General features: G+C 33.8%; 5 protein-coding genes and 1 non-coding gene across 9 annotated transcripts; 3 read left to right on the top strand and 3 right to left on the bottom strand.

Annotated features, from left to right (window-relative positions):
• Positions 1–1,433: 1,433 nt before the first annotated feature.
• LOC107021643 (transcription factor GAMYB-like) lies at positions 1,434–8,350 on the top strand. 2 transcript variants are annotated; one of them, XM_015222344.2, is made up of 4 exons: positions 1,434–2,324; positions 4,012–4,342; positions 6,692–7,697; positions 7,782–8,350. In XM_015222344.2, the coding sequence occupies exons 2-4, from the start codon at positions 4,013–4,015 to the stop codon at positions 7,928–7,930; spliced, it is 1,485 nt and encodes a 494-aa protein (XP_015077830.1). In that variant the 5' UTR covers positions 1,434–2,324; position 4,012; the 3' UTR covers positions 7,931–8,350. The 2 variants fall into 2 exon arrangements, with proteins under 2 accessions (XP_015077830.1, XP_015077828.1); XM_015222342.2 differs by having other exon boundaries at positions 3,982–4,342.
• Positions 8,351–9,378: 1,028 nt separating this feature from the next.
• LOC107023523 (cyclin-dependent kinase C-2-like) lies at positions 9,379–15,410 on the bottom strand. 2 transcript variants are annotated; one of them, XM_015224238.2, is made up of 13 exons: positions 15,043–15,410; positions 13,539–13,620; positions 13,371–13,461; positions 12,875–12,904; positions 12,634–12,743; positions 12,456–12,528; positions 12,246–12,366; positions 12,045–12,162; positions 11,252–11,391; positions 11,087–11,144; positions 10,449–10,519; positions 9,805–10,345; positions 9,379–9,706 (listed from the first exon to the last, which is right to left on the bottom strand). In XM_015224238.2, the coding sequence occupies exons 1-12, from the start codon at positions 15,150–15,152 to the stop codon at positions 9,829–9,831; spliced, it is 1,521 nt and encodes a 506-aa protein (XP_015079724.1). In that variant the 5' UTR covers positions 15,153–15,410; the 3' UTR covers positions 9,379–9,706; positions 9,805–9,828. The 2 variants fall into 2 exon arrangements, with proteins under 2 accessions (XP_015079724.1, XP_015079723.1); XM_015224237.2 differs by having other exon boundaries at positions 9,379–10,345.
• Positions 15,411–16,880: 1,470 nt separating this feature from the next.
• Positions 16,881–18,541, top strand: LOC107021138 (molybdopterin synthase catalytic subunit). The gene is made up of 2 exons (XM_015221740.2): positions 16,881–16,999; positions 17,724–18,541. Exon 2 carries the CDS (start codon positions 17,733–17,735, stop codon positions 18,315–18,317), a length of 585 nt encoding a protein of 194 aa, XP_015077226.1. The 5' UTR covers positions 16,881–16,999; positions 17,724–17,732; the 3' UTR covers positions 18,318–18,541.
• A 384-nt stretch (positions 18,542–18,925) lies between these two features.
• LOC107021136 (G2/mitotic-specific cyclin S13-7-like) lies at positions 18,926–21,997 on the bottom strand. Of its 2 annotated transcripts, none has more exons than XM_027918067.1 (9): positions 21,787–21,997; positions 21,032–21,170; positions 20,856–20,910; positions 20,483–20,701; positions 20,275–20,400; positions 19,892–20,140; positions 19,639–19,800; positions 19,362–19,543; positions 18,926–19,273 (listed from the first exon to the last, which is right to left on the bottom strand). In XM_027918067.1, exons 1-9 carry the CDS (start codon positions 21,824–21,826, stop codon positions 19,129–19,131), a joined length of 1,317 nt encoding a protein of 438 aa, XP_027773868.1. In that variant the 5' UTR covers positions 21,827–21,997; the 3' UTR covers positions 18,926–19,128. The 2 variants fall into 2 exon arrangements, with proteins under 2 accessions (XP_027773868.1, XP_015077225.1); XM_015221739.2 differs by having other exon boundaries at positions 21,032–21,173; positions 21,787–21,996.
• A 911-nt stretch (positions 21,998–22,908) lies between these two features.
• On the bottom strand, positions 22,909–22,981 carry TRNAA-UGC. The gene has a single exon. It is a non-coding gene; the product is annotated as a tRNA-Ala (tRNA).
• A 3,834-nt stretch (positions 22,982–26,815) lies between these two features.
• On the top strand, positions 26,816–27,811 carry LOC107021811 (acylsugar acyltransferase 3-like). The gene has a single exon (XM_015222525.2). The coding sequence runs from the start codon at positions 26,816–26,818 to the stop codon at positions 27,809–27,811; it is 996 nt and encodes a 331-aa protein (XP_015078011.2).
• The last annotated feature ends 64 nt before the right edge of the window (positions 27,812–27,875 follow it).

Below are 27,875 nucleotides of genomic sequence, written 5' to 3'. Positions count from 1 at the left end.
GACACTTTTATCTCTATATTAATTAATATAAAAAGACTTAAACTATACTATTGTAATTAATTATATTCTTCTGAATATGTTCCCCAAGTGGGGTAAGTTTGGTGTGACTAAAGGGATTATTAAACTTTCCTTTTCTAAATCAAACACACTTTCACTAAACTTTCTCTCTTCATGGTAATTATTGCTTAATTAAACTCATTCTTTGTATGTATTAGTAATTAATTAACTCTACCTTTATAATCACCTCTCTTTAATTAGACAAGACTACTAAATTAAACTACCCACTCATTTCTTATCAAACATTCCCAAAATAGTTAAATGTTTTTTTTTAGTAAAAACTTTAATAATATGAACTTTTTATTAATTTTTTTTAAAATTAATATTCTACGAAAACTTAGCATTTATTATATATTTTTTGTAAGTTATGATTCACATAATTATCACTTATAAAATATTAAATAATCAAACAAAATTCACAAACTACAAGTAAGTGAGATTTTACTTCTCTATAAGTATCTTGAATCGTGTGAAAGATAAATAGATACACACTCATTATTTATCGTATGGAAGAAAGGAAAAGATATTACAAAATCATCTATTTCTTAAATTGTATAATAATTTTTAATAAATGAAAGTGAGGATGCTTTATCATATTGTGGGTTCCATAATTAACAGAAGTAGCTAAATTATTATGTTATTAATAAATATCAATTAAAATCAAATACTCCCATTATTTCTAACTATTTATTTATTTTTGTTAGTTGTGCTTAATTAATTGTCAATTTTAACAAATCAAGAAAGGATAAATTATTTTTACATATTATACCTTCAATTAATTATAATGAAAAAATAAAACTTCTTGAAAATCTTATCAACTTCATAATTAATAGAGGTACAATGATAAACTAATTATGTCAATTATTATTTTCTTAATTGGTGTGCCAATTTAAAAGTGAAACAAGTAATTAAGGATAAAAGGAATACGTATACTTTCTTAGTTCATTTTTATTCATTCAATATTAATCTCATACAATATTATCAAAAAATAATAAATTAAATGATGATTTTACTACATTATTCATGGATAAATAAATTCAACTCATTAAGAAATGATTGCAGTTAATAATAAAAGTAAATTAAAAATTATATTATAAATTATATCGTAATATTTTAATTTGAACATATATTTTGATATAGCAAAAAGATAAAAGTGGATGAAGAAAGTATAAATAAAAGATTAATTTAATACTACTCTCAGTAGTTAATTCTTTTAAACCCCACATAAATTAAATAATTCTTTAATCATGAATATTAAATGATTAAACTCTCACAGTATATTAATTGATTCATTATTTATGAATATAAATGATTAAACCCCACTACATACAATAAATGAGTGAATAATAAATAATTTATTTAATAACAAAAACACCACATGTTCAAAAAAACTCAATATTTTTTTATTTTTTTTTTGTTACAAACTGGTCCTGCATATTTTCTCTCTCTAGAAAACTTCACTTCCTATAAATGTCAAAAATCTTCATCTTTCTTCACAAGTGCCATTGCCCATTGCTACGCGTAGTTGTTGAAGAGAGAGAGAGTCAGAGAGAGAAAATGGCGGAAAAAAGTTAAAGGGGCAAAGAGAAAAAGATCCCAATAAAACAAGCAAAAAAAAAAAAAAAAAGAGAAGAAAAATTGCAGAAAAAAGAAACTTTCGTTTGCTTCTTCATTTGCTTTTGTTTTTCCTCTTTTATTCTTAATGGTGTTGTGTTGTTAGCCATTCCTCATATTTCTCTTCTATTTTTCCTCTTATTCTGCCATCTATTCTGATTTTTTGGTTTTGATTTTGATTTTGATTTTACTCTTTTTTTTTTGAAATTCTATGTTCAGCTGACACCTTTATATTTCTCTTTCTCTTTCTATTTCTTTTTGGTTTTTGTTAAATATCTCGAAAAATAAGTGGATCTTGCTGCTACCCATTTCGTTTCTCACCGACCCATAACCAGGGTTTCGAGAAAAAATTGATCTTTTTTGGTACCTCAAGCTGGACATTTTTGGATTCACATTTGAGTTTCTGGGTTTGGGATTTTGGGTGGTGAATTTGAGGTTTATATTTGCATGATCCACAGTTAGGGTTTGGGTTTTTAGTGATTTGGTGTATAGAGGGGGGTTTGAGTGTTCTTTTTTTTTTTCGTTTTTGGGGTTTTTTTCTGGGCTCAGTTAGATTGAATCCTGCTTAGTGTTTCTGAGTTTTGAAGGAACTGTGTGGTGGTGCAGTTACTTCAAGGAGTCCTTGGGCAACTTCACCAGGTTTCTTCATTCAGGTAATTAAATGCAAAAAGTGTAAATTTGTGTTTCAGTTAATCGTATGTTGGTTGGTGTTTTAGGTAAAATTAGGGCTGTTAAATTGCTAAAATGCTAAGTATTTATTTATCATAATACTTGTATTTTGGAAATGTATCATGATTTGATTGGAATTTTAGTTGTTAAAGTTCAATCGATTTGAGTGTTGGAGGATCGTGTTTGTTAATTTGTATATTGTTTTTACAGTCTTAGATGACATGCAACAACATAATTTGAGGCATTTTCACGCAATAGACTTGACATTTCAGTAATTTTAAGTGAGACTAAGCTGAGGGATCTAATTAATTGTTCTTCCTCAGCTGGCTTGTTAACCATGGTCTCTTGAAGGTTTCATTCTTTTACCAACTCTCCCAGCCAACAACCTGCTAAGTCCTAAGCTTGCAAGCACCTTGGTCACATCTAAGTCCCTATTCAGTTGTTCTATTGGGGCGGAAAGAAAAAGATCTGCCTTTTGTGGGGAGAATCCGAAAGCACGGAAGGGGCCTTCCCTTCCTTCACATCATCCACCACGTGCATTTTGAGCCTTTTTTTGTTTATTGTTTATTCTGATGTTTGTTTATTCATAAATAATTTTGCAAACAAGTGCCAATTGGTGCACGAGGTTCCCTTATGTACGATTGATTTCGTTATCAGCAAAATTATTGTGTTTGTTGGTTGATTCGAAGCTAAATGATTGGTTGATATTCTTTTCTTTATGTTGTTCGGTTGCTCATTACTTTTTTTGTACATCTGGATGTTAAGCTAGTGTTTTCTTTGTAAGATTATGTGATTAAGGGGTAGTTGATTGATTGATTTGTAGATAAAGAACTTGAATCCTCTGCTCGCCGTATTTTCTTCATTTTGTTTGAAGAAGTTACCATGTCACACTATTTTTAGTAGTTAGATGTGATGGCTTTTTAAAAGTTAGGTTCCCTGTATTATGTGTTCATGAATTCAAGAATATATTGTGTTTCCTGGAATTAATTTACGCATATCAAGATATTTGACTGGTCCCAAATGACAAGTCCTTTTATCGAGTTGAGATGTAGGGGCTTCATTACTGGTGTTGTGGAAGTCTCTAAACTGTTAATATTCAAAGTTCCTTTTACCTAAATTCTTAGAGCAGCACTAATTTGTGTCATTTGCACATATTGTAGTTATTACATTTTACCTTTTAAACTTTTGAGGTTGATCTACTGGGAATTTTGAGTTTCTTTCCATATGTTTGTTTAACGATAATTTTGTAGAGGATTAAATGTCTTTTGTATAGAAAAGAGCACAAAGATTGTGCTATGACTTGCATCAGGATCCTTACAAGTGCTATGTCATTTCAATTGGTTGTCGGGATGAGTGGTCTTATGGGTTAGAAGTGCAGCACCCTAGGAAGTTTCAGAATAGGTTATTCGTCATAAAATAGTTTTACATTTTTGTTACTATTATTTAAGAATCTCAATCTTGCTTGTAGAAGTTGGCAGTTCCTTTGTTGTCACTCATTGTTATAGTAAGCTCAACTGGCTTTGTCGTGAATGATGTCATTCCTCTTGGATGTGATGCCTTATTACTCCCTTGATCTAGTAACAAACAATTTTATATCCTTTACATTTGCCGTCACTATTATTTACTTCTTCAACCTTTTAGGATGAGTATGACAAGTGAAAGCGATGACAGGATGACATCACAAGACGGGGTGGATTCACCATCTGCCGAAGAAGCTTGTGGTGGAGGAAATACTGGAGGAGGTCTACCACTAAAAAAAGGCCCCTGGACTTCTGCAGAAGATGCAATTTTAGTGGAGTACGTCACGAAACATGGTGAGGGGAACTGGAATGCTGTCCAAAAGCACTCAGGACTTGCTCGGTGTGGTAAAAGTTGCCGTTTGCGATGGGCCAATCATCTGAGACCAGATCTAAAGAAGGGTGCATTCACTCCTGAGGAAGAGCGGCACATAATTGAACTGCATGCTAAGATGGGAAACAAATGGGCGCGAATGGCTGCTGAGGTTTGTATCATCTGAAAATCTGATTTGTCATTGCCGTCTATATATGCTTATGACTGATCTCTCCTTGGATAATAATTTCATAATAAAATCCAAAATGTGATCAGATGTTATTATGTTAGCCAAATAATTCTGCAGAATTTGGTTAAATTGTATCTTTATTTTTCTTTTGGTGTAACCAAACAATATGAAGGAATTAGAGCTTGTAGATCTGTTAGGCTCTCTGTAAGTAGTTCCTGCTTTTCTCTTTTTTTCTGTTCCTCTTTTGAAGGTCTCCAGCATATCCTTAATGCTTAGGAATACAACATCACCAGTTTCAAAAAAAATAAAAATTGACAGTTCAAGATAAATTTTGGTAAAACAGCTATCTTTTTATGCCTAACTTTTTGCCTTACATACATGATTACAATTAATATACTCGAATTTCTTTTTATGGAAATTTTGTGAGTTGCTTTCTTGGGAAGGAAAAAAACAGGAACAAAAACCTTATTATTTTTTTTTTTTTGAGAAGATCCTTTTCTTGAAATGATTTGATGCATTGCTATTATATAGAGGGCATTTCTTAAGTTGGTGAATTGTGCTGGTTTAAAAGTCTTAAATGCCCCTTTAAATGATCTAAACATCAGTTTATAATCAACATTCACGCTTCTGGGAAACGGTTTCCATCCTTTTACTTTTGAATTTTATTTTGATTATGTGTTTTAGCTGAATGTTATATTTGCCATTAATTGTCAAAATCTATTTTGGATTGATAATCACTATTAACACTTCCTAACAATGTTTAATGGTCGTTGATAATTAGTCTGCTTTTGGGAGAAGCAATTACAAGCTTTCAAGTATGATGTGTCTTCCCTTTCAAAAACATTGTTTAAGAACCAAAACTTGAATCAAGTTTTTTTCTGAGAAGGAAAAATGCCAACTTGAATCAAGTTTCAAGGGTGATGTCTAGCAATCTTGCTTAGTGCAAGTTCAAGTATGATGTCTAGGGGTCTTGCTTATTGCAAGTTTTTTCTAGTGTGATATCTAGGAACCTGGTTATTGCAAGCTTATAAAGAAGTGTTGGTTTTTTGAGAAGCAATTAATGTTCTTTCAGTCTTTTTTCTTATTGTGTGCTTATGCCTGTTCTTAATTTTTTGGTGTGATGTCTGGAAACCTTTCTTATGCAAGTTTATATCATTAGATATGCTTATCTTTTCCTTTTTGTATTTTCCTGTTCGTTATATTTGTATTCTCCTATTTGTTGATAAGCTCTAAAAACTTCTTATCGTTCATCTTCCTATTTCTCGTCAATTATTGGGCAGTTTTATGAAGTTATGTCTGATCCTCAATGATACTTGGTTGTAAGAGTTTAAGACTGTGGTCAGGTAATTCTACTAACGTAGGAGATAGGCTGGTCAACTGTACTTTTTCTAGAAACCGGTCTGGATGCTTGGTGATGTTATGTTGTATGAAGGTATGTTTGATGGCGGATGTGGGTTCTGCTTTAGATCCTCATCTGGACATCATAAAATACTATGATATTTTTTCGTATCTCCATTTGAGAAGTTCATTGTACAGTTGATGAAGTGGCATACTTGTAGTTTCTAGCCCTATTGTGTATTGGCATTGTGCTGTTTCTCTTGGGAGTAAAGCCTCTCTTGGGAGTAAAGCCAGTACTTTCTGATTTCTGTTGTCAGCTGTAGTCCTCTTGCATCTCCTTAACACTTAGCTATGTCATCATTCTTAACACTGAGTGGTGAAAATGTGACTAATCATGGCATGCCAAGATAGGCTTGGCAATGTTAATCATATTAGTTTTTGGAATCAAGATGTAGAAGTGTCTGGCTCGTTGGGATTCATCATATCACAAGGGACTTCTCTGTCTTAACATATCTATTACTATTTATATAATTCAATATTACAGTTGGCAGAAATCTTGATCCAGTGAGTAATATAGGTAGGGTATAATATAGAGAAAGGAAAGATACTCATAGTGAATGCGACATTGTTGGGACCCTGTGATAAAACTTTCTTCACTCTTTCTGAAGCTTTTGTGATATTCCGAGTCCATTATTTTGTCATATGGTGCACATGATTTTGCTTTAGGTGGTTTCTCACAATGCATGTAAGATATAAATACTGCTTTGTGCTTGGTAGAACTTGCATGTATGGACATGTTTAAATAATGTTCTTCCTGGACTAGAAATGTGGATTTCCCCTCTTTTATCAGCACATACTGCTCTTTATCTTTTATGATTTCAGATGAGTTTCTAAAATAACCACCGTGACCTCATTACATTATCAAATTGGAAATATTGTGGAATACCATTCACTATTGTTTAAATTCTAATGGCCCTATTTTTCTCTTTTCAGTTGCCCGGGCGTACAGATAATGAGATAAAGAACTACTGGAATACCAGAATAAAGAGACGTCAGCGTGCAGGCTTGCCAATTTACCCTTCAGATATTTGTTTTCAGTCAATTACAGAAAACAAACAAAATGAGGAGTTGGGAACATTCTCCTCAGCAGATTCACAATATCCTGATTTCTTGCCAATGAATTTTGAGATTCCAGCTGTGGAATTCAAAAGGTTGGAGTTCAATCAGCATTTGTGTCCACCAGCACTTCTTAATATTCCCACTGGTGGCATACTTGACATTCCTGGAAGAAGCCTGTTGGCACAGGGTCTTAATTCTGCTTATTACAGTCGGTCATTCCTCTCAACAACGCCTCCAGCCAAGCGTATACGAGGCTCAGAATCTCTGTTCTCTGTTTTAAATGGTGATTGTTCTCCATCAAAAAATGATGTTTCTTTTCCAACCTGCCATCAACATCAGGATGATGGTTCTTTGCTTGCTCAGTCCATGGGATTTTCGTCTTCATTTAATCAAAATCTAACATCTGATTATCACCCCTCATCCTTGGGTGTAATTCCTGGCAGCCATGCCCTTTTAAATGGCCACACCTCTTCTTCAGAGCCCTCATGGGCAAAGAAGCTCGAGCTCCCTTCACTCCAAAGTCCGATTGCAAGTTGGGGCTTAGTTACTTCCCCTCTTCCTTCTCTTGATTCTGTCGACACTTTGATTCAGTCCCCTCCAACTGAGCATACTGAATCATGTAATCTGTCACCTAGGAACAGTGGTCTGTTGGACGCTGTACTTCATGAATCACAAACTATGAAAGCTTCAAAGAGTATCTTGCACCAGGAGAATTCTGGTGATGTGGTTGATAATTCATGTCCTGATCTCCACATGACTGAATGGGGACAACATGGTGATCCAATCTCCCCTTTAGGTCATTCTGCTGCATCGGTGTTTAGTGAATACACCCCTACTAGTGGAAGCTCATCAGAGGAGCCCCAATTAGTGACAATGCCAGGTGAGACTGATTATCATATTAACTTCCAACTCACAGTCGTGAAAGCATATAGTTGTGTAATTTGATTGTTTTATGGTGGTGAAGCTTGCAAGGTTAAGCAGGAGAAGTTTGATTACGGACCCTATGATGGGAAGGATGATGCATCAAACCTTATCTGTCCCAGGCCAGACTTCTTGCTTGAGTCCAATTGTTTTGGTCATATGCAAAACACTGTAAGATCCATCTGGTACTGAAATACGACTCTGATCTTGTTGATGATTATACTCTATTAGCCACACTATCTGGTCAAGGCTGTGGACTTGGTTCTTGTGCATGGAGTGCCATCTAGTCAATAAGCTTAACACGACTATGGTACTTTTTAATGCCTTGCAAACATTTTTGTGATGCAAACTTGGATTGTTGTGTCAGCTATTAATCGACTATACAAGACTGATGTAATATTTTTTTTCATGTGAGATTGTCTTTAGATATTGAAACACAAAATACTGCTTGTTTGTATGCGGCATTAAATTGCCTGCTTTTCGATTCCACTGTGTTTGACCACGAATGCAACACAGCTCCTTTGTGCTGGGACAAAGTGAACATTAGAGTTTGAACTATTGCTTTCTCTTGTACTCCCTTTTTCTCCAAATGAATTGTGTACTTCCTGTTTATATGATAGAGTGTTGCAACTTAGATATGATAATGCTTTTGCTAAACCCTTTGTCAAAATGTTCACGCAAGTCCTATGGGCAAAGATAGTCATTTCATGTAACGTACTCACAATACCTAACGTCATCTTATCTTTTGGGATGACAATTGTAAACCTTTTCACGTCATCACAAATGCTGAGGTCATTCCTAAGAAATAATTTCCCTTTTCTTTTGGTAGGGTATTTCTTCGATATATAGTGAATTTGAATTAGTCGAGTTAGATCAGTTCCAAATACTATATGGTTATTTCAAGGAAAAGTTAATCAATATTTTAAACTCGTGATCTTTCTTTTAACTTTTATTTTTTAAAAAACTTTAGTTACATTCGTCTGTCAAATAAAGTTAAATTATTTTTTAATTCAAGGTATCATCCTTTTCGAAACAACAATTGTAAAAAAGAAATAGTATCACATAAAATAAGACGAGAGGAGTAATAATTTTTATAACGAAGGAAAGCTAAGAAAGTAAACATAATAGTTTTTACTAAAACAGAAAAAGGGAAAAAGGTGTGAACCTTTTTTCTTTCATCATCATTCATAGACATATATTGTTCTATCGTCAAAATTATTGAAGTGAATATTATTTCCATATAAAGCTTTCTTATTTGATGTTATACCTAATTGTTAAGTAGTAGATTTGATAGAATAACATGGAAGTTAGTCCATTTTCCTGCCAATCTGGGATTAAGATTCCATTTAAGCAAAATGTAGACAAGATATAAAAACACAATGACATATACATTGAAATGACGCGATATATTCAAGAAGAGGTGTCGTGATATAATGTTATTTATAGATGACATAATATTGATCAATAAGACACGTTGAAGTTAATGATAGACTAAAAGTTTGGAGATATATCCTACAATGTAGAGGCTTTTAGATCAAGTATATTGGATCATACACCAGTGATATCTCAAAGAGAGTTTTTCAAGTATAATAAATCTATAATCCGAGGTATCATATTGAAGTAGAATGGATGAAATGGTATATCGGAAACAACCTCTACCCCCCATAAATACACATTATGCCACAAAAAAATAAAATAGCTGTTACACATTTGGATCTGAATTTACGATTCATAAAAGTTAACTTCAGTATACAAACAAAGAACATTCACCAGAAATGGATGAAGTAAGTGCTTCTTAGCTGAGGAGGATACATTTATGGTTATTCTGTTCACAGATAAATTTTGGACGTGGAAGGAGACAAAACAAGACAATGTCCATAGAACACAAGATACATATTTTACGTAACCTTCAGTGTGACAACTTCCGTATAAACAGGTTTGTTCGATGCCCTCCCATACGCTTCCTCCCTTCTTTGCGATGCATGAGGTGGAATAGAAAATCAATAAGTGCGTCCAATCCACAGTTCACTTCTTAGTATTTCACATAGTTTGCACATTTTGCTTACCATATTGGTAGAAGGAATGAGGCATTACTGCTGCCAGTTGTACTGTTGTTGGTTGCGATTCACATTTGAGCCACGTCCTGTGCCAGAAGACCCATATGGGGCACCATGGGGATAATTTGGGCCTCCAACTCCCCGGGGACCACTGCCTCCTGGCATTCCTCCTGAACTGTATTGGGTACCCCTTCCTTGAGGTGGGTATCGACCACTGCCATAAGCTCCACCTTGGCCACGAGTAGGGTGACCGTATCCTCCAGAAGGATTTCCACCAGCTGGATATCTTCCTGGTCCTGCTGGAGGTCCATGTGGCTTTGCATAGTGGTGGCTAGGTCCGCCAGCAGCCTGAGGATGGGATGCATGCATTGGGGGATTTGGCCCTGGTCTCATTTGGCTATGTCCTTGCCCTGACTGCTGAACTGGTGGAAGCCGACCATGCTGCTGCTGGTGATGCAGTTTCTGACGTTTAGCTGCTTCCTCATGCTGCCTCTGCTGCTGTCGCTTTTTCTTTGTCTGGAACTCATGTGAAGCTTCATAGGTTGGCAAACTGCTCAAGCAAATAAGTCATGATTAACAAAGTTGCTCACCATACGTATATCACTTTTTTGATATTTTAAAGGAAAAATAATTGATTATCTAGGAAGAAATACCTCTTTGGATCGCACGGTAATGGATCAGTCCAGAAATACTCAGCATCAAGTGCATCCTTGGCTGATATTCTCTTGACAAGATAAAAAGTAGAACAGCAAGTCAGTCAGGACATTAACATCATGCATAAGAATTAATCCTTAACATCCAATTGGCCTTGGAATAGATAGCCACACATTTTTAATGTTCAATGATAGCAGTTGCTCATCAGCTCATGCAATGAGACTACTCCAGGGGTATTCACACTTCAATTTGTTGACGGATGCAAATAGCAAAAGCAGGATATTGGAGAATGATGACTACCAGATTTAGTCATGTTGTTGGTCTATGGCACAATTACTAGCGTCATCAGTGGAACTGAAAGTCCAAAAATTAATGTAAATTCCACTCGGTCCACAATTTCAAAGATAGGATCCCCCCCCCCACACACACACACACAAAAAAAAAACAAGGTTTGAAAGAAGTGACAACATAAACTAGAAAATATGATGAACTTGGTACCTACATGCTAGCTTTGGTCTAAAAAGCACCATGACACATGAACATCTGAACAAACCTTTACAAATATGAGTTCAACATTGTCTTGTACTCTTACTTAGAGCACGCATAAGAATGACATACATGCCATAGAAACTGATACCTGAGATGGGTCAAGGGTCAGCATCTTGTCAAGCAACTCCAAGGCATGTCGGTCAAAGCTAAATCCAGAGATGCAATAGTATAAATACATGAACATTTATTTGATACCAATAACTATTTTGTGGATCTAGAGCAAATATATCACATCATGTATTTTTTTACTTACTGTCTAAAAACCTCCCTTAGACGTCTTTTCAATGGCCTTGATGGTTTGAAATTGTTATACCATGGAATCTTGGAAACTCCAGGCCAATTAACCTCGTCAGGAGAGCCACACAACTCAAAAATCTTGTTCAGCTGCTCTGGCTGAAATCAATGTAAAACTGGGTTATTCACCCGAGCACACTAGAAATTCAACACAACCTAAAGTCGCATTCACATGTACTGCTTTTAAGTAGGTCATTCGGAAAAAAGAAAATTGTTAAATACACCAAACATCAAACAAATTAAGCTCTTGCTTTAGAGCTCCACAAGTGACAAGGAAGTTTGAAAATCCTAATTAATTTGGATTAACGAGGATACAGAAGTTTGTGTTTTTTAAAATTCTTGGCTAAATCTTGTCATAAGCTGGTGCACCACAGCTCAAACATAAAAGAACTCCAACGGTGAATATTTAAAATCTCAGTGATGCAACAAATTAGGTGTAGATGCAATCAGTTGTCTTAACAGTCTTAATACACAATGATTAATCAGGTACACAATCAGCCAACCAGATGTCAGACATATAGAAACACCAGGTACATACATACTTAACCCTCCCAGAGCAAAAAAAAAAAGGAAGAAGAAGCCGTACATTAGGCAAATATCACCATCACAATTCTTTTCAAGCGCAAGCTGTTACTATTATTCCTTAGACCATAGACAGTCTTTGTAAGTCCAAGAATACTAAAGGAAGTGCAATTCATCTTTATTAATTTTGTAAGATTTAGGACATTTAACCAACAGAAAAGATCAGCTACCTCATCCTTCCCTGGAAAAATTGGTTTTCCATGAAGCAGCTCAGCAAAGATGCAACCAACTGACCACATATCAACGGCTGGACCATACTTTGTGGTCCCAAGAAGCAGCTCAGGTGGTCTGTTTGGTATACCTCAAATCACAACTCACACAAAGAGAATTTAAAATGGAATCCAGCTAAATTGGTATCACACAAATCATACCTGTACCATAAAGTAATCACACGATTTGTAAGATTTGCATTATGATCATTAGAGAAGGATCGAGCAAGCCCAAAATCAGCAAGCTTTAAATTGCCTTTGTTGTCAATCAGAAGATTTGAACCTACAAGGAAAAGGAGAAGCCTTTATCAGTTATCACCACACTAAGAGAATATGAAATTAGAAAATCAGCATAAATTTCCTAAACCGAACCTTTAATATCACGATGAAGTACTTGATTTACATGACAATAGTGCAGTCCCGTCAAAAGCTGCCTCATGTAACACTGCAAAAAAGAAAGTGAATATCATCATCCTACTCACTCTCTTCTTTCAAGCAACTATTTTGCCCAGCAGTGCTACCAGACACGTTAAGTGACAAATTATGCTACCTTAATCTGCGGAACTGAAAATCTCATTCCAGGACGATCAGCAAGCCCAGTCAAATCATGGTCCATGTACTCAAAGACCATGTAGATTCCACCTTTATACTTGTTACCATCTGCAAACAAAGTCATACGTTTACTTCAAATATGACAAACTCAATTAAATCAGAAGTGACATCATGCATGGGGTTTGGGGGAAGCAGTAAAAGCACCACTATGAAACTAAATTAAATTTAGAAACACTTGCCTGGCCTCCCCTGGTCATCCTTCTCACGACCTACAACAATTAAAAATGGATACTATCACAGGACTGTTTACCACAAAATAAAGAACAAGAACAAAAAGGACACAATAATTACTAAACTTTGACAAACTATTTGGACCTTTTTACACTGTCAATTCTGATATTAAAAGGACCCTTTTTTGCAATTTAGTTCGGTAGTTGAATATATTTGAATATTGACGAAGATCGCAGTCAATGCAGGCAAAAATTAATACATTTGCTGTAAAAAAGATACGACATGTTTAATAAGGTAAAAAAATCTTGCTGGCAATGCAATTGCTAGACAGAAACTTCTGTACGAATTTTTTTTTTACTGAAGGAAAACCACAAAGGGCACGTAAGAAGGAAAAAAGTTAAGTAACTTTTGTATGTGGTTTTTAAGTTAGCGTAAAAAGGAGACCATTAGTAAATAATAAAAATGACACAATATGAAAGCATGTATATAGTATTCAACTCTTACCTGGAGATGTTACAATCTCTTTCAGGTCAATGACATTTTCATGGTGCAGCTTCTTTAAGATTTTAATCTCACGTATAGCAGTTATTGGAAACTGTTAAGAAAAGCTTCAGTGAGAAGAGTTGGAAAGAACTAAGAAAATGCAAATCATATTTAAAATAAGAAGCTCACCCCTTCTCTTTCGTTGTCCATGCGTATCTTTTTCAAAGCAACAATTTCCCCTGTTCTAATTTCTTTAGCCATGTACACTTGACTGCAAGGTAAACATCAACAGTTGTACGTCTAATGAACAAATTGTTGAGCACCAGTTAAGGTAGTCATCCTTTTTCTACAGTTACAGTTAAGACTACAAAAATGGATCAACTAATTACTCCCTCCATTTAGAATCTAACAACCATGTTTGCCTTTTGATTTTGTTAAACTCATGTCCACTTTCAGAAGCACAGTATAGCACATCAAACTACATGTTCCCACGTATACACTTGTCAATAACAAACTTCTCTTCCAGATCAGTCAAACAAAATTTATGACCCATACATTGCCCCACAGTGATATGGTTATGACAGATGCTTCTGAGCATTTGTTATGTGAAGGGGGTTATGCTGAGATCATTGAAGGAAGCCTTATTAGGTTGGACAAGAAAAATGGTAGGAAAAGGCAAGCAGAGGATTTGGGAAACCATCCAGCATGTATATGGTGATCAGTATGGAAATGAAGGAACTAAAGATGTTTCAGGCGATAAAAGGAGAGTATATGAGTTGAAGTATAACAGTCTCTCTTTCAGCATTTTGGTGTAAGTTGCAAAATAGACACGACGTAGATAGTTTAAGAAAGATTTGAGTTACCTCTCCATTTACGTAATAAAAAAATGAATTACTCTTTTGATGAGATACAAAAAGTTGAGAACTTTGACCTGAAATTTGTCTTCGACACTACAAGCCAAAAAAAATAGACCTTTAAGCAAATCAACTCTTTTGATGAGATACAAAAAGCTGTGAACTTTAAGCTGAACTTTTTTTGTCTTCGACACTATAAGCCAAAAAAAATGAGACCTTCATACTAAATTTCTCTTTTTCCGCCATTCTATTAGCTAAAATACAGCTCTGCTAACTTTTGAGCTCACCTGCGTTGCTTGGACTCTCCATAATTGTTGCCGCACCCATGTTGGATCCTCCAAAAATGCACTACTTTTCGGAGGATCCGACACACCCAACTACATTTTTGAAGAGTCTGAGCATCATAGGAGCTCACAAACACTAAACGTCTTCTATTTGCTAAATACCAAAGTTTTCCACATAAAGTTTCAAACTTTCAATTAATTCTGGATAAACAAATACACGTGGAACGTCAGACGTAGCCCAAGACTGTAACTTGCAGCAAACAGAGTCCTAATCCATAAATTTACTACAAGCTATGAAATACCCACATGTATATAATTGAAGTCTACATATATAAACCCCATGTATTCATTCTGTTCTATTCAAACGCATTCATCCCAACTCTCAATAATTATGCTTTTTAAACAAAAAAAAATGACAACTTTAAGTCTTTAACACACACTACAACAACAACACCAAACCCAAAGTAAGATTGTTTCCGATAAACACTCGACTCAAGTAAAAGCGCACACACTACAAGCAAAGCAAAAGACATAATTCAAAATACAAGAACTAACCCATAAGTGCCTTCACCAATCTGCTCCAATTTCTCGAAGCAATCAACGGTTCTAGACCCCCAAGTTGGAGCTTCCGTAAGATTAAGCTGTTCTGGTGCAGCTATTGCCATCTCTAACTAACTGATCTTCAATTGAATTTTTGTTGATTCAATTCCTCCCAAATTCCCGATAATTCAGCTAAAAAATACTAGGGTTTTGCTTAAATTAAACGAAAATCAAATCAAGAATCGGAAATTATGGGAATATGAAGAAAAGCAAGCAGTTTGGATGACTCTAAATTCAAGAAAAGAGTTATGGAATCTGAAAAAGGAAAAAAAAAAAAAGAAGGCACAATTGATATTTGAGACTTGAACAACAGTGAAATCAGTGAAGGCAATATTTATTTTCCTCAATATTTATTTATAGACTTTATTAGTGTTTTTCCTTGTTCGATTTAGATAGGTTATCGGTTAAAATTATCAAATTAATTTTTGATTTTTAAGTTTCTAAATTTAAACTTAAAAGACTATCGATTTCAATAATTTTTTTATTTTTCGATTTAAAAGTAATAAATTTATCGAAGCATACACGTCTCGATAGACATATACACCTAGTACATTAATAATCTATATGAAAATTATTGTGAATTCAGTTAAGCAATACTAGAGTTATTATTATACAAACAAAGTAATTTTAATTAAGCAATACTCTTGATAGACATAGACACCAAGTATATGAACAATCCATGTGAAAGTAACTGTGAATTCAATTAAGCAATGCTTAAGTTATTATTATACAAACAAAGTAATTTTAATTAAGCAATACTCTTGATAGACATAGACACCAAGTATATGAACAATCCATGTGAAAGTAACTGTGAATTCAATTAAGCAATGCTTAAGTTATTATTATACAAACAAAAGTAATTTTAATTAAGCAATAGTAAAGTCATTATACACCAAATATCAAATCTTTAAAGCAAAAAAGAAAACCCCGAACTCAAAAATTGAGAAAACTTGGACTTAAAATTTTAATATATAGTTCATAAAATTTAAGACTTAAAGGGTTGAATTTGAGAAAATAGTAAAGTTAAAGACATAAGTTAATAAGATTTAACAAAGTATTTAAATTTTATTTATGAATAATATATAAAAATTTTATAAAAAAATTATCGGCTTAATTCGGTTATTTTGTAGTTTTTTTAGTAAAAAATCAAAACAAAATCTGATATCGATTTCAAAATTTAAAATTAAACATAACCAAATGAAATCCAATATAAATTCTTTTAATCAATTTAATTTTTAATGTAACTATAAGGGGAAAATAAGCAAATACCTCATAAAAATAAAATAATTACACTATACATCCCATTTACTAATTTCGCTTAATTGATACTAAATCAGTATCATATATACTATATTGAGTAATTTCTGAACAAGAAACCTTAATGATACCACAATAATACATATATACTCTTATAATATCATTGACTAATAAGTAATTTCTGATGAAGAAACCTTAATGATACCAATACAATATATATATATATATTGAGTATGAGTTAAGCGAAATTATCAACCTTAATGATATCAATATAGTATATGATATCGATTTAGTATCACTTAAGCAAAAATTATCACCCTTAATAAATGAGGGTATAGACGATAATTATTTATAAGAGACTGAGTATTTCAGAAATTACTTTCGATTTGAATATAAACTTGTAATTATTTATGATATCTTTTTTATTTGTGCAACAATAATCAATAACTTTTACATTATTACAAACTTAAAAAGATCAAAAAATGCTGAATTGATACTTAAGGAACTATGTTGAACTTACTACAACAATTAAGGGACCATTTTTGTCAATTTTCTCTTCCAAAAATTGTCTTTAACTTCTACTCTGCAATCATCAGAAAGATAAAAGCACTCCAAAGCTGCGGTTCAGCCACCAGCCAGCCGCTTCATTGTATAGGTAAGTTTTCAAAGATTCAATCTTTAATTTCGATTAATCATGATTATAATTTTCAATTATCTCAAAATCATTGTATTTGAAATCAATTTAACAAAGTTTTTCTTATAATCTCAAGTCATTTGGTCATGAGTTGACTTGATACTAATTGATTTTGTTAAAGATATCAACATCACTAATAATTACGACTGTTCTGTTTCAATTTACGTGACACATTTTGCTTCTCGAGATTTAAACAATGTGAATTTCACCAAAGACTAGTCAAATTGACTGTCGATAAGCAAAGAATATCACATAAATTGAGACGGATGGAAGGTGAGAACTGCAATTTATTGGATTTAGGAGTTTATGTAAGTGGTCTTTGAGAATTATAATTGTAATCCAAGATCATGAGTTGAAGTTGATTGTTTAAAGGGTATAGTTGGATGATTATAGTCTATACTTACATGAAACTCAATCTACTGGTGCTGTCCTGTCTAATCCCTTCTCGTTTAATTTGATCGTATGAATCTTATTTGATTTTGCTGCGATATAAGTTCGTTTAAAATGGGAAGAAGGAAGTGTGTGAATGTTAGTTATTTCTAGTTCTGATAAGTAAAACTTTTTGGAGTTGAGATGAGGTTAAATAGCACGATATGGATAATGAGAATTCATATTGCCGACCCCTGACTTGTTTGGAATTGAAGCCTAGTTGTTTTTGTTTTGAGGTGTTTTTTCGGAATTATAGGTGATTCTAATGGCTGATGAGGATAGAAACTTAATCGAGATCTTGGAAGCGAATAGCCCAATAGACTTCAACAAATATATTGGTTATGTTAGTTCTCCTAAATGTGGAGCTATAGCAACATTTGCTGGTACAACGCGTGATACATTTGATGGTAAAGAAGTTTTAGAGTTACAGTATGAAGCATATGTTCCAATGGCAGTACGTTGTCTTAAATCTCTCTGTTCTTCTGCCCGATCATCGTGGGATATCCACTCGATAGCAGTTGCTCACTGCTTGGGTACTGTTCCTGTTGGAGAGACTAGTGTATTTGTTGCAATCTCGTCTGTCCATCGAGCAGATGCATTGGATGCTTGCAAGTTTCTGATTGATGAGCTTAAAGCATCAGTTCCGATATGGAAGAAGGAGGTATATACAAATGGAGAGGTGTGGAAAGAGAATAAAGAGTTTATTGAGAGGATGCCAGAGCTTGGGAAGGCATCACATGATCAAGACGGAGCTTGCTCTGGTAAAAAGAAAGTGGAGGCACACGAGAGAAAGAGCTGCTGTGGAACGAAGGTTAAAGTCAATGACGAGTCTGCAGATTCTTGTAGGTAGCTCTGAGGCACATGTCGTATTTCATTCAAACCCTTCACTTTTAAACAAACCCGAAACTAACAAAATGGTTAGTTCATCCCTCTTTGTTGTGTGTGCAATACCAATTATTACATACTCTAGCACATCAGATTTATAGCTGAAGGCAGTTTCTTGTTAGTGTAAATACGATTTAATTGTGCTCCCATTTAACTCATCATGATTGATTGCTTATGCCTCTAACAGAAGGGGGAGCCTTAGAGAAACGTAAAGTTGTCACCATGTCTCCTATTGAACCACGGGGTTTGACCCGTGGAATAAGCCATTGATGCTTACATCAGGGAAGGTTGACTGCCTACATTCCCTTGGTTTGCGCCCAAACTCCACAAGTTTGCTCATTTATAGCTTAGAAGTATGATATGCTATTAGATTGTAATATACACCGATCTGCTTCTTTTTACTATCATGATTGGACGGACTTCTCCTCAGGAATGTTTACCATGAAGTTTAAGAAGGCTGCTACCGCTTATACAGAGAGCTTAAATATGGTAGTTGCTGTTTTCGAGGCTACTGAATATATTCATGACAAAGAATAAAGATCTTAAGGCTAGGAAAATTATGCACACAGTGAGTGAGCCAAAGAATAGAAGTGGTACAATAACACTAATGGATAAAACTAATCACTCAACATTCAAATATTCACAAGAACCATACAATGTTAAAAGGGAATGACTTTACTAGAAGTAAATCATATAAAAGTATGAATTTTTCAGACTTCAAAATAAGAGATCAGAAAGTTTGACATGATCTGACTTCACACATTCACAATCTTTGTTCAAGAACTTCCTATATGGACATCTCTTGCAGGGGGCAAGAGGGCAACAGCACATCTATCTGGACTAGAAAACTTCCTATAAACTGCCTTCAGCTTGTTTTCAGCAGCACCAAAGTGGAAGCTAACTAATTGTTTTGCACATTCTCTGTTTCAAACAATACATGCAACACAATTAGTTCATAATTAGTAGAGTTACCAATCCTAAATGACAACTGTTTTAACTTTTTCTTTACCTCAGCTGGTCTTCTGTGTATCCAGTGTGGTGCTTCAGAGTGTCAGTCCATCGAGGGCTCCTGTTGAGAGTACTACGAGCAGCATAAACAGCAGAAGCAGCAAGCTTTGATGGACAGTAGGATATCACGGTAGTGTAGTTCATCAGGCCGAGCTCAGCCAAGAAAAATGTCATGTTCTCCATCTATAAAACAACAAAGAGGGCGCATATAATCCGCTAAACTAGCTGTCTTTATCTGCTTAAGTAGCTGCAAATTCACATTGAGCATAAAACAATACCTCCTGATCAGATGGAACTGCAGCTTTAATGTAACGAACCAGAAAGACGTATGGCGTTGGGACAGTTAAATACCACTCCAGCTTTCCCAAGATCACTTTCTCCATTAGAAGTATCTGGTCCCTGACATAAGCGTTGTCTGTTATTGTTAGGAAGTCATTAACCTGCAGAGACAAACATAACATATAATCAGAGATTATGATAAATTTTAACTGAACAGATTTAACACATTTGCAGAATACTTCATTTTTACACCTCTGGTGCCCAAATCTCTTCATATTTGCTGGCAATAAGCATTGAGCTGATGCAAAGTAACTGAAGTTCCCTTCTAGGAACAGGCTCTTCCGACAGGAAACGGTCCATTATGTTGACTGTGAGGTACAGGCTTTCAGGCCTCAGCTCAAACCTTTTGTGTGCTTCTATCAGCCAGTCCACAAGAATTGCTCTCACCCTGTCATTGATCTCTGGCTGTGAATCCATGTAATCACATGGTCGATTTTCGTCCTGAATCAGCCAAATCATCAAAAAACAAGATCAACTTCACGAATGGTGACTGAACTTTTTCCACTATTACAATAAAGTCACAAAACTATTTCGTTACATTAAAGAGAACACAGGAGACAGAAGTTTCACCATACCTCTGTGAGCTTATAGAACTTGTAAATATCCTCAACATATTCAACACCAGCCAAGTGATTATCAATATCAGCAGCATCAATATCAACAATCTGTGTTCTTGGTTTGTTGGATAGTCCACAAGCAGCCTAAAAGAGAATTGGTCAATTACACTTATATACTGATCTTGCTTACTACATTTTCAGCAAAGGGAATAGGTAAAAAGACAACCTTGCTTCGCCCAGTTAGGATAGAAGTTAGAGTCTTTCCACTCTTCCTTACTTTTCTTTCTTTCAAGGGGATCTTTTCAATGGTTTTCACATCCTCATCAGGGCATATACCACTAATAGTTCCAGCTTTCGCTTTGACATAATCCTTTTTAATAGCTTCTGCTTTTGCTGGAACACCAACTTTTCTTGCTGCAACTCCTTTAGTTACAAGAGGCTTCGTCTACAAACAAACCACAACAACAAGCCAATTGGAAAAGGGGTTCTTCAAGAACTAAGTACAGGAAAACATCTTAACCCCATCTTTAAAATCAGAAAAATATTACTCCTAAAAGGAAAACTTTTTCAAGAACTATTATTCACAAGTAAACTTAAACCTTGTTCTTCTGCACTGGTTCTTGTTCCTTAGCTATCAACTGGGCAGCAGACCTCCTGAATAGTGAAAGTTCTCATTCAAGTTACACGAGCGTATACAAGATAACTAATTGCAACAACTACTAAACCATAATGCATAAAAATGTTGAGTTGTTTGTAGAGAGTGACTGAATTCTACCTAGTAACGGGGCGAGAAACCTTAGTTTGAGGCTTTGCTCCAACAGCAGGACCAGTGACAATGTTTCCAATATCTCCCAAAGCACGCCTAGTTCTTCCATTCGCTTGTCCATTCTTCTTCTTAACCTCTCCCCCTCCTCCTACTAAATAATTCAAACTCATATATAACAGTAAAGATTCTACACTAACTAATAATATACAAAACAAGTAAAACCTTAGCCAAGAAATAAGTTCTCTAATGACAATGAACAAACGTAAAAACAATTAAATGACACAACGAAAAAATGGCAGAGCACGAGGAGATTTATGATGATTGGAATGGAAACCAGAAGCACGACTGGGGTCCTCGTGGTCCAAGATAATCAAATCATCAATAACAGCATAATTGTTACACGAGATCACAACTAGAGAAAGCAGAAATCTGTATAAACATAATCTTCCTTCTTTATTCGGACTTGGAATAGTGATGTGATGAAGAAAATAAAATGAATCATCAAAAAAAAGGGGGAAATACAGCTTTAACAACTCTCAAGAATTTCATTAGCAGTGATCAAGAATCTAAACAATCAGCTCGTATTAAACTAATGAAAAACACCCAAGAATGATTGATACTCATCATGATCAATCAAGATTCACTGCATTAACATAAACCCCAAATAAATTATTTCAGTACTAATCAAAGAAAATGAAAAACCAACAACAAACAACTAGTAATTGGGCATTTGGGGTGTCGAAAAAGAGGATCTTTTTCCTCACCTTTGGGTAAAATTTTTGGAACTGCGTCTCTGTTAGCCATTTCAATATCTTCTTCTTGAAGAAACTGAAGATTTCTCTTTTTCTATATGGATTTTTTTTGTTTTCACAGATTGTGAATGAAAAGAGAAGGGTTAATTTGAGAGTTTTATACTGTGCGAAACGTTCTTTTAACGGTCAAATTTTCACATAATTTTAGCTTTAAAATTAAGGAGCGCTGGATGTTGAATGCAACTCTCTCTATCTAATGCTAGATGATAAATAGTACTCCTTCGTGTCAATTTAATACGATAATATTTGATCGATAACAAAATTTTAGAAATAAATAAAACCTTTGAAATATTTATCAAATTCTTTCGAAAAATAATTATATTAAAAAGTAGAATTACTTTTCTCTCGTGGTAAATATATTGGATTGCTATCTTTAAGATTAAGTCAACTTAATAAAGAAAAATAGAAAAGGCTCAAAAATACCCTTAAACTATTGAAAATAGCTCACATATACCCTTGAACTATTTTTTGGCTCAAAAATATCCATCCGTGAGAGGATCTGTTAAACGCTAGAGAAACGATATTACAGAGAAATGGGGGGAAATGTATTTTATCATATTAGAGAAATGAAAAAATGGTATTTCCTAAGAAAATGAGCGCAAAATTAGTATTAGCATCTTCTTAATCTATGTGGAGGTTAGATGCTGTTTGGTGCCTATGTGGCGTCCACATGACACTTAACACCCCTTTGTTCATAGTAAGGGTATATGTGCTCCAATACTTTAACGGAAGCATATTTTTGAGCCAAAAAATAGTTCAAGGGTATATGTGAGCTATTTCCAATATTAGAAATGGACATAAATATCGAAAAATCAAAAAATTGAATTGAATCAGACTAATTTAATTTTTCGATTTCGATGTTTTTTCTTTTAAAAGTTCAATTCATTTCTTCGGTATAAGGTATATATATATATCATTTAACATGGTTTTAAGTTTTTAAATGTCTTATACTTTGATTAAATCCTCATTTTATTTTTTCATTTGCACCAAAAATCGTTTAAAAACACAAATCAAATCGAGCTAATTCGATCACTGTTCGATACAAACTTTTTCAAAACTGAAAATTGATAAAAATGGAGATGCAGGGGATCGAACCCTGTACCTCTCGCATGCAAAGCGAGCGCTCTACCATTTGAGCTACATCCCCAACTGTTGGATAATTGTTAAGTTCTTTTTATATAATATTTTAAGACTAACAGATCTAAGTTTTAGTCCATTTGGATTAAAGATTGAAGAAATTGACACTTTGGTTAGGTGTATAATATAATTCTAATATCATAAATTGTGGTATTAGTTATGCTCAAATCATTTTATGCCTGGTTTATATATTAAAAATAACATGCATTTCATAATTTTTAAATATATTTTATTTGTTTGTAAAAGTATCCTCCATAAATATTGTGCAGAAGATTTTGAGGGACTATTGTGTCTTTAATCATACTAATGCATGCATTAAAATCATTTCTATTACTAATACTGTCTCCGTCCAACAATAGTTGTCGACTTTCACACTTTTTAAGAAACTATAAATAGAAGAATAGTTTTATTATATCATCGTTTGAATATAATAGATAGAATGTCTTCAAAAATGTAATAGAAAAATGACTATAATTAGTAATAAGGATAAATTAGAAACTAAATATAAAACACATTCCAAAAATAATATAGTCAATAATTATTGTTGAACGGAGGGAGTACCACGATAGCCAATTGTTGTTGTTCTTCTTCCCCATTAGTAAGCATAGAGAATTCTTGACCTTTTCTTTATCACTCCATTACAACTACGCTTGCCATATATATAAAAGTAATTGCGTATTGTTTTATAACGTATCATATTGTATTGTTTTGTATTATATCATACTTTATTGTTTATTGAATATAGTGTTTGGATAGTTGTATTGTTCTCCATTCTTACATGATGTCATATATTCATAATTTGAAAGATGAACCTACAAGAAGAGTGGGACACAAAGTAATATTACTTATAAATGATAAAATAAAATTATTAATTAATCAATAAAGACAAAATGAGAAAAAAATATATTATGGCAACAATGCGATCATACTATTGGTCATTACTTAAAACCGGTCTGTTTCATCGTTACCGAATAATGAATTTAAACGATATTCCCTTGTCGATTTTTATTTGTCACGTTGCGATTTTCAAAAGGAAATGTATTCTCTCTGTTATCTCCTTCTTTATCTGTATGATTGCAAAACCAGTTCTTTCAAGAATCTGAGCGTTTGTATCATCATCCATTCCAGCTATAAATACACTGAATTTATCCAGATTTGCCTCCAGCCCTGTAGCAGCACTAAAAGTTGTTGCGTATTGTTTTATATAAAGGGCAATTTTGACCCTTTTTCGTCGAAAAAAAATTACTTACATGGATACCTAATATAATGGATAAGTTTTACCGATACTTTTATTTAGGGAAAAGGGTTAAAAATACCCCCTCAATTATAGTTTATTAATTGAATATATCTCTGCCGTTAAAATAAAGTTATTTCTACCCTCGCCGTTATCAATTTCACCATTATACCCCTCAATTAACGAAAATCCCCAAATCAATCAAAATTGACTCAATTTCGTAAAAATTAATCCTTCCCCATTTCAAACCCATGCCTGACCCATCTAGGAACCTAATCAAAAATCATTTAACCCACATCTTTACATTATTTTTCTTAAAATTTGTCAAGTTCAAGAACCCATTTTGGTCTTTGCATTCAGTTTTGATCTAGGAATTTTTTCTTGATGTGAAGAAAAATCTACGTGTTTATACTGAGAAGAAAAAAAAATTGATTGATCAAATACACGAGAGCATATTTGAGAGAATTATGATTTGTTGTTCAAAAGCAAAATACAGTAAAATTATCTTCGTGTAACTTGTGCAGATCAACTACTTCAAATTGTGGAAACGAGCAACAATATTTTTATTAGGCAGACTGTCTATCATCACTTAGATAAAAAATTAGACACAAATCTAATTACCCCCTCTACTTTAAAAGATTTGAATATTCCTGTGATAAGGATTACATCTCCATTTTCAAAATGGACAGTGAAGATATGTAACTAATTTCTTCCAAAAATACAATAAAATACTTATTTAAATAAGTGACAAATTATTTCTTCTTATTTTATAATGAAATAAGTAAAAATGAAATATGACATAGAAAGTAAGGCCATCATGCCAATTTTTCTCTTCCTTTTGTATTGAAGGCCTCATGTGCATAAATAACTAGCTTAGTTGTATTAAAAAAAAAGGTGAAAGAAAAATCATGACATCAATAATATCCAAAAAAAAAACATCAAACCTTTCACTCCCACACCATCTACTCATAAATATAAAATTAGACAAAGTTGAAGGGTATATTTATACATTACACCATTTTGTAATCTATTTCTTTTTATACTCATTGTTTTAGTGAAATTAGAGACAAATCCTATAGAAGAGTATTTCACGATTCTGAACCGAGCACTTTTTCACATTAAAATATTGTATTGTTATTTTACTTGGCAATAAATAAAATAATCTGATCTATCATCAGTTAGATAAAAAAAATAGACACAACTCTAATTAGCCCCTCTACAATAATTGATTTGAATATTTCTGTGATAAGGATAACATCTCGATTTTCAAAAGGGACACTTATTGAAGATATATACACTTTTGGTTGAAATGTAACTAATTTCGGATATCTTTTTTGGTTGAAATGTAACTAATATCTTTCGAAAATATAAGAAAAAATATATAAGTATTTTTCTAGACTATGATCGAAATTTAAAAGACATATTTTAACTAAACTAAGGTCTTATGACCCTCTTGAACTTATTTTTAAAATAATTTTATACACATTTTGTCTTACGTGACATACTCCATGATTCCACGTAATTGAGGCGCGAGAGATATATTTGGATGTCACGCAAGCAAAAAAGGTGCACAGAATTATACAAAAAAAATAATTTCAGGGGTAATAGGTTCTTAGTTTAGTTAAGAGAACTTTTGACCAAAGTAGGTCATTATTAAAATCAATTCACCAAAATAGTATATTTTTTTGAAATTTTACAAAACTAGTATAAACGTAGTTCTCACTAACGTTTTAGACTATATTTTATTTAAAAAATTCAATAACAAAAAAACAAAAATCTGACAAGATAAACAAATATAAAACGTTATTATCAGTAACGTTTCTCTAAAATGACTGAAAATTAAAATTAAATATTATACATGCCTCATTCAATTATTCAAATTTCGAATATTAAAAATGAATAGATATATTTTGCGTAACTAAAAACAATCATAAATTTGTTGCTAGATCTCCATGTCTCGTTTGCAGTTGTTTCGCTTTAGCATATGTAGTAGTAGGTAGTATTTTGCCAAACGCTTGTCTTTGTTTACTTTATCCTTCTTGGATATCAATTGTGGAATTACATCGGGTATGAAGTGAATATATATATATTTTATAATAAATAAAAATTGTTAAAAAAGGAAAGCGATCATTCATTTTGAAACAAACTAAAAAGGGAATAGAATCATTATTTTTGAAACGGAAGAAATGTTATTTTATAATAAATAAAATAAGTAAAAATGACCCATCTTCGTACGTCATGCCAGTTTTTATTATGTGTATAAATAATTAGCTTAGTTGTAATGGACTGATAAAAAAACGGTTAAGAAAAATGATATCCAAAAAAATCATCAAACCTTTCACGCCCACACCATCTACTCAAAGATGGCACAAACTTTCCCTTTTAGATCAATGCCTCACTAGCTTATATGTTCCCTTGGTTTTTTTCTACACCAAAAATCAAGTTAATGCCATCCCAAATGGGCCTAAAACACTATCAAATCTACTATCAAACTCTTTGTCAAAAGTATTGAGTTATTACTATCCATGGGCTGGAACTCTAAAAGACAACGCCACTATTGAGTGTGATGATCACGGTGCTGAGTTCTTGGAAGTCCAAATCAATTCTCCAATGGACAAAGTTGTTAATCACCCTGACTCAAATGTCAAAGATTTGACATTTCCTCAAGGTGTACCTTGGGCAAATGGCGTTGATCGCGCCTTGATTGTAGCTCAATTAAGTCATTTCGATTGTGGAGGAATAGCACTCAGTGTTTGCTTGTCGCACAAAATAGCAGACGGAAGTAGTGCCCATTGCTTCTTGAGAGATTGGGCTGCATTAACTCGAAATTCAAATACAGACCCATCTCCTTATTTCGTCGAGGACTCCATCGTACCATCGCCAATTGGTCCATTGGTTTCCCCTGTTTTTGGATCAGACACGGACAAATGCGTCCAAAAGAGGTTTGTTTTCAGTAGCACAAAGCTAAGTGCATTAAAATCGTCGATTGGGGTGCAAAATGTAACGAGCAATGAGGCCGTGAATGCACTTATCTACAAGAGTGCTGCATCTTCTGCCACTGTGGTTAACTCGGGCTCGCTCAAGCGATCTCAGTTGGTCCAATTTTTCGATTTACGAGAAATAACTTCACCTCCACTCCCACCAAACTCCATAGGAAATCTCGTCTCCATAATCTCCTCACCGATATATGAAGACAAGGAAGAGCTCAAGTTACCAAAATTAGTAACCGATATAAAAAAGTCTAAAAATTTTCTCTCCGCAAGAAATAATGTTGAAGAAAATGAATTCGCTATAGAGATGTTAGATACATATAGAACAGGGGAGGAGCCATTCTCTAAAAGGAAATGTGATTTGTACATTTCGAGTAGCTTATGTAAGTTCCCATTTTTACAAGATTTAGATTTTGGATTTGGGAAGCCTATTAGATCAAGCTTTGCAAAGGGTCCACTTAACAAGGTTATTTATTTGATGAGGACATATGATGGAGGAATTGAAGCTTTTGTTAACTTGAATGAACAAGAAATGAGTGTGTTCGAGCATGACAAGCAACTTCTTGAATTTGCTACTCCAATTAACGAGGACTTTTGTAACAAGGAAAAACAGTAACACACTTTGTTGGACAAATTCATACTCCCTATATAATTGTCTTACCAAAGCAGATTATCATTTC

This window comes from Solanum pennellii, chromosome 6 (genome assembly GCF_001406875.1).
Source record: "Solanum pennellii chromosome 6, SPENNV200".
NCBI lineage: Eukaryota > Viridiplantae > Streptophyta > Magnoliopsida > Solanales > Solanaceae > Solanum > Solanum pennellii.
This window is presented reverse-complemented; position numbering and strand designations above follow the sequence as displayed.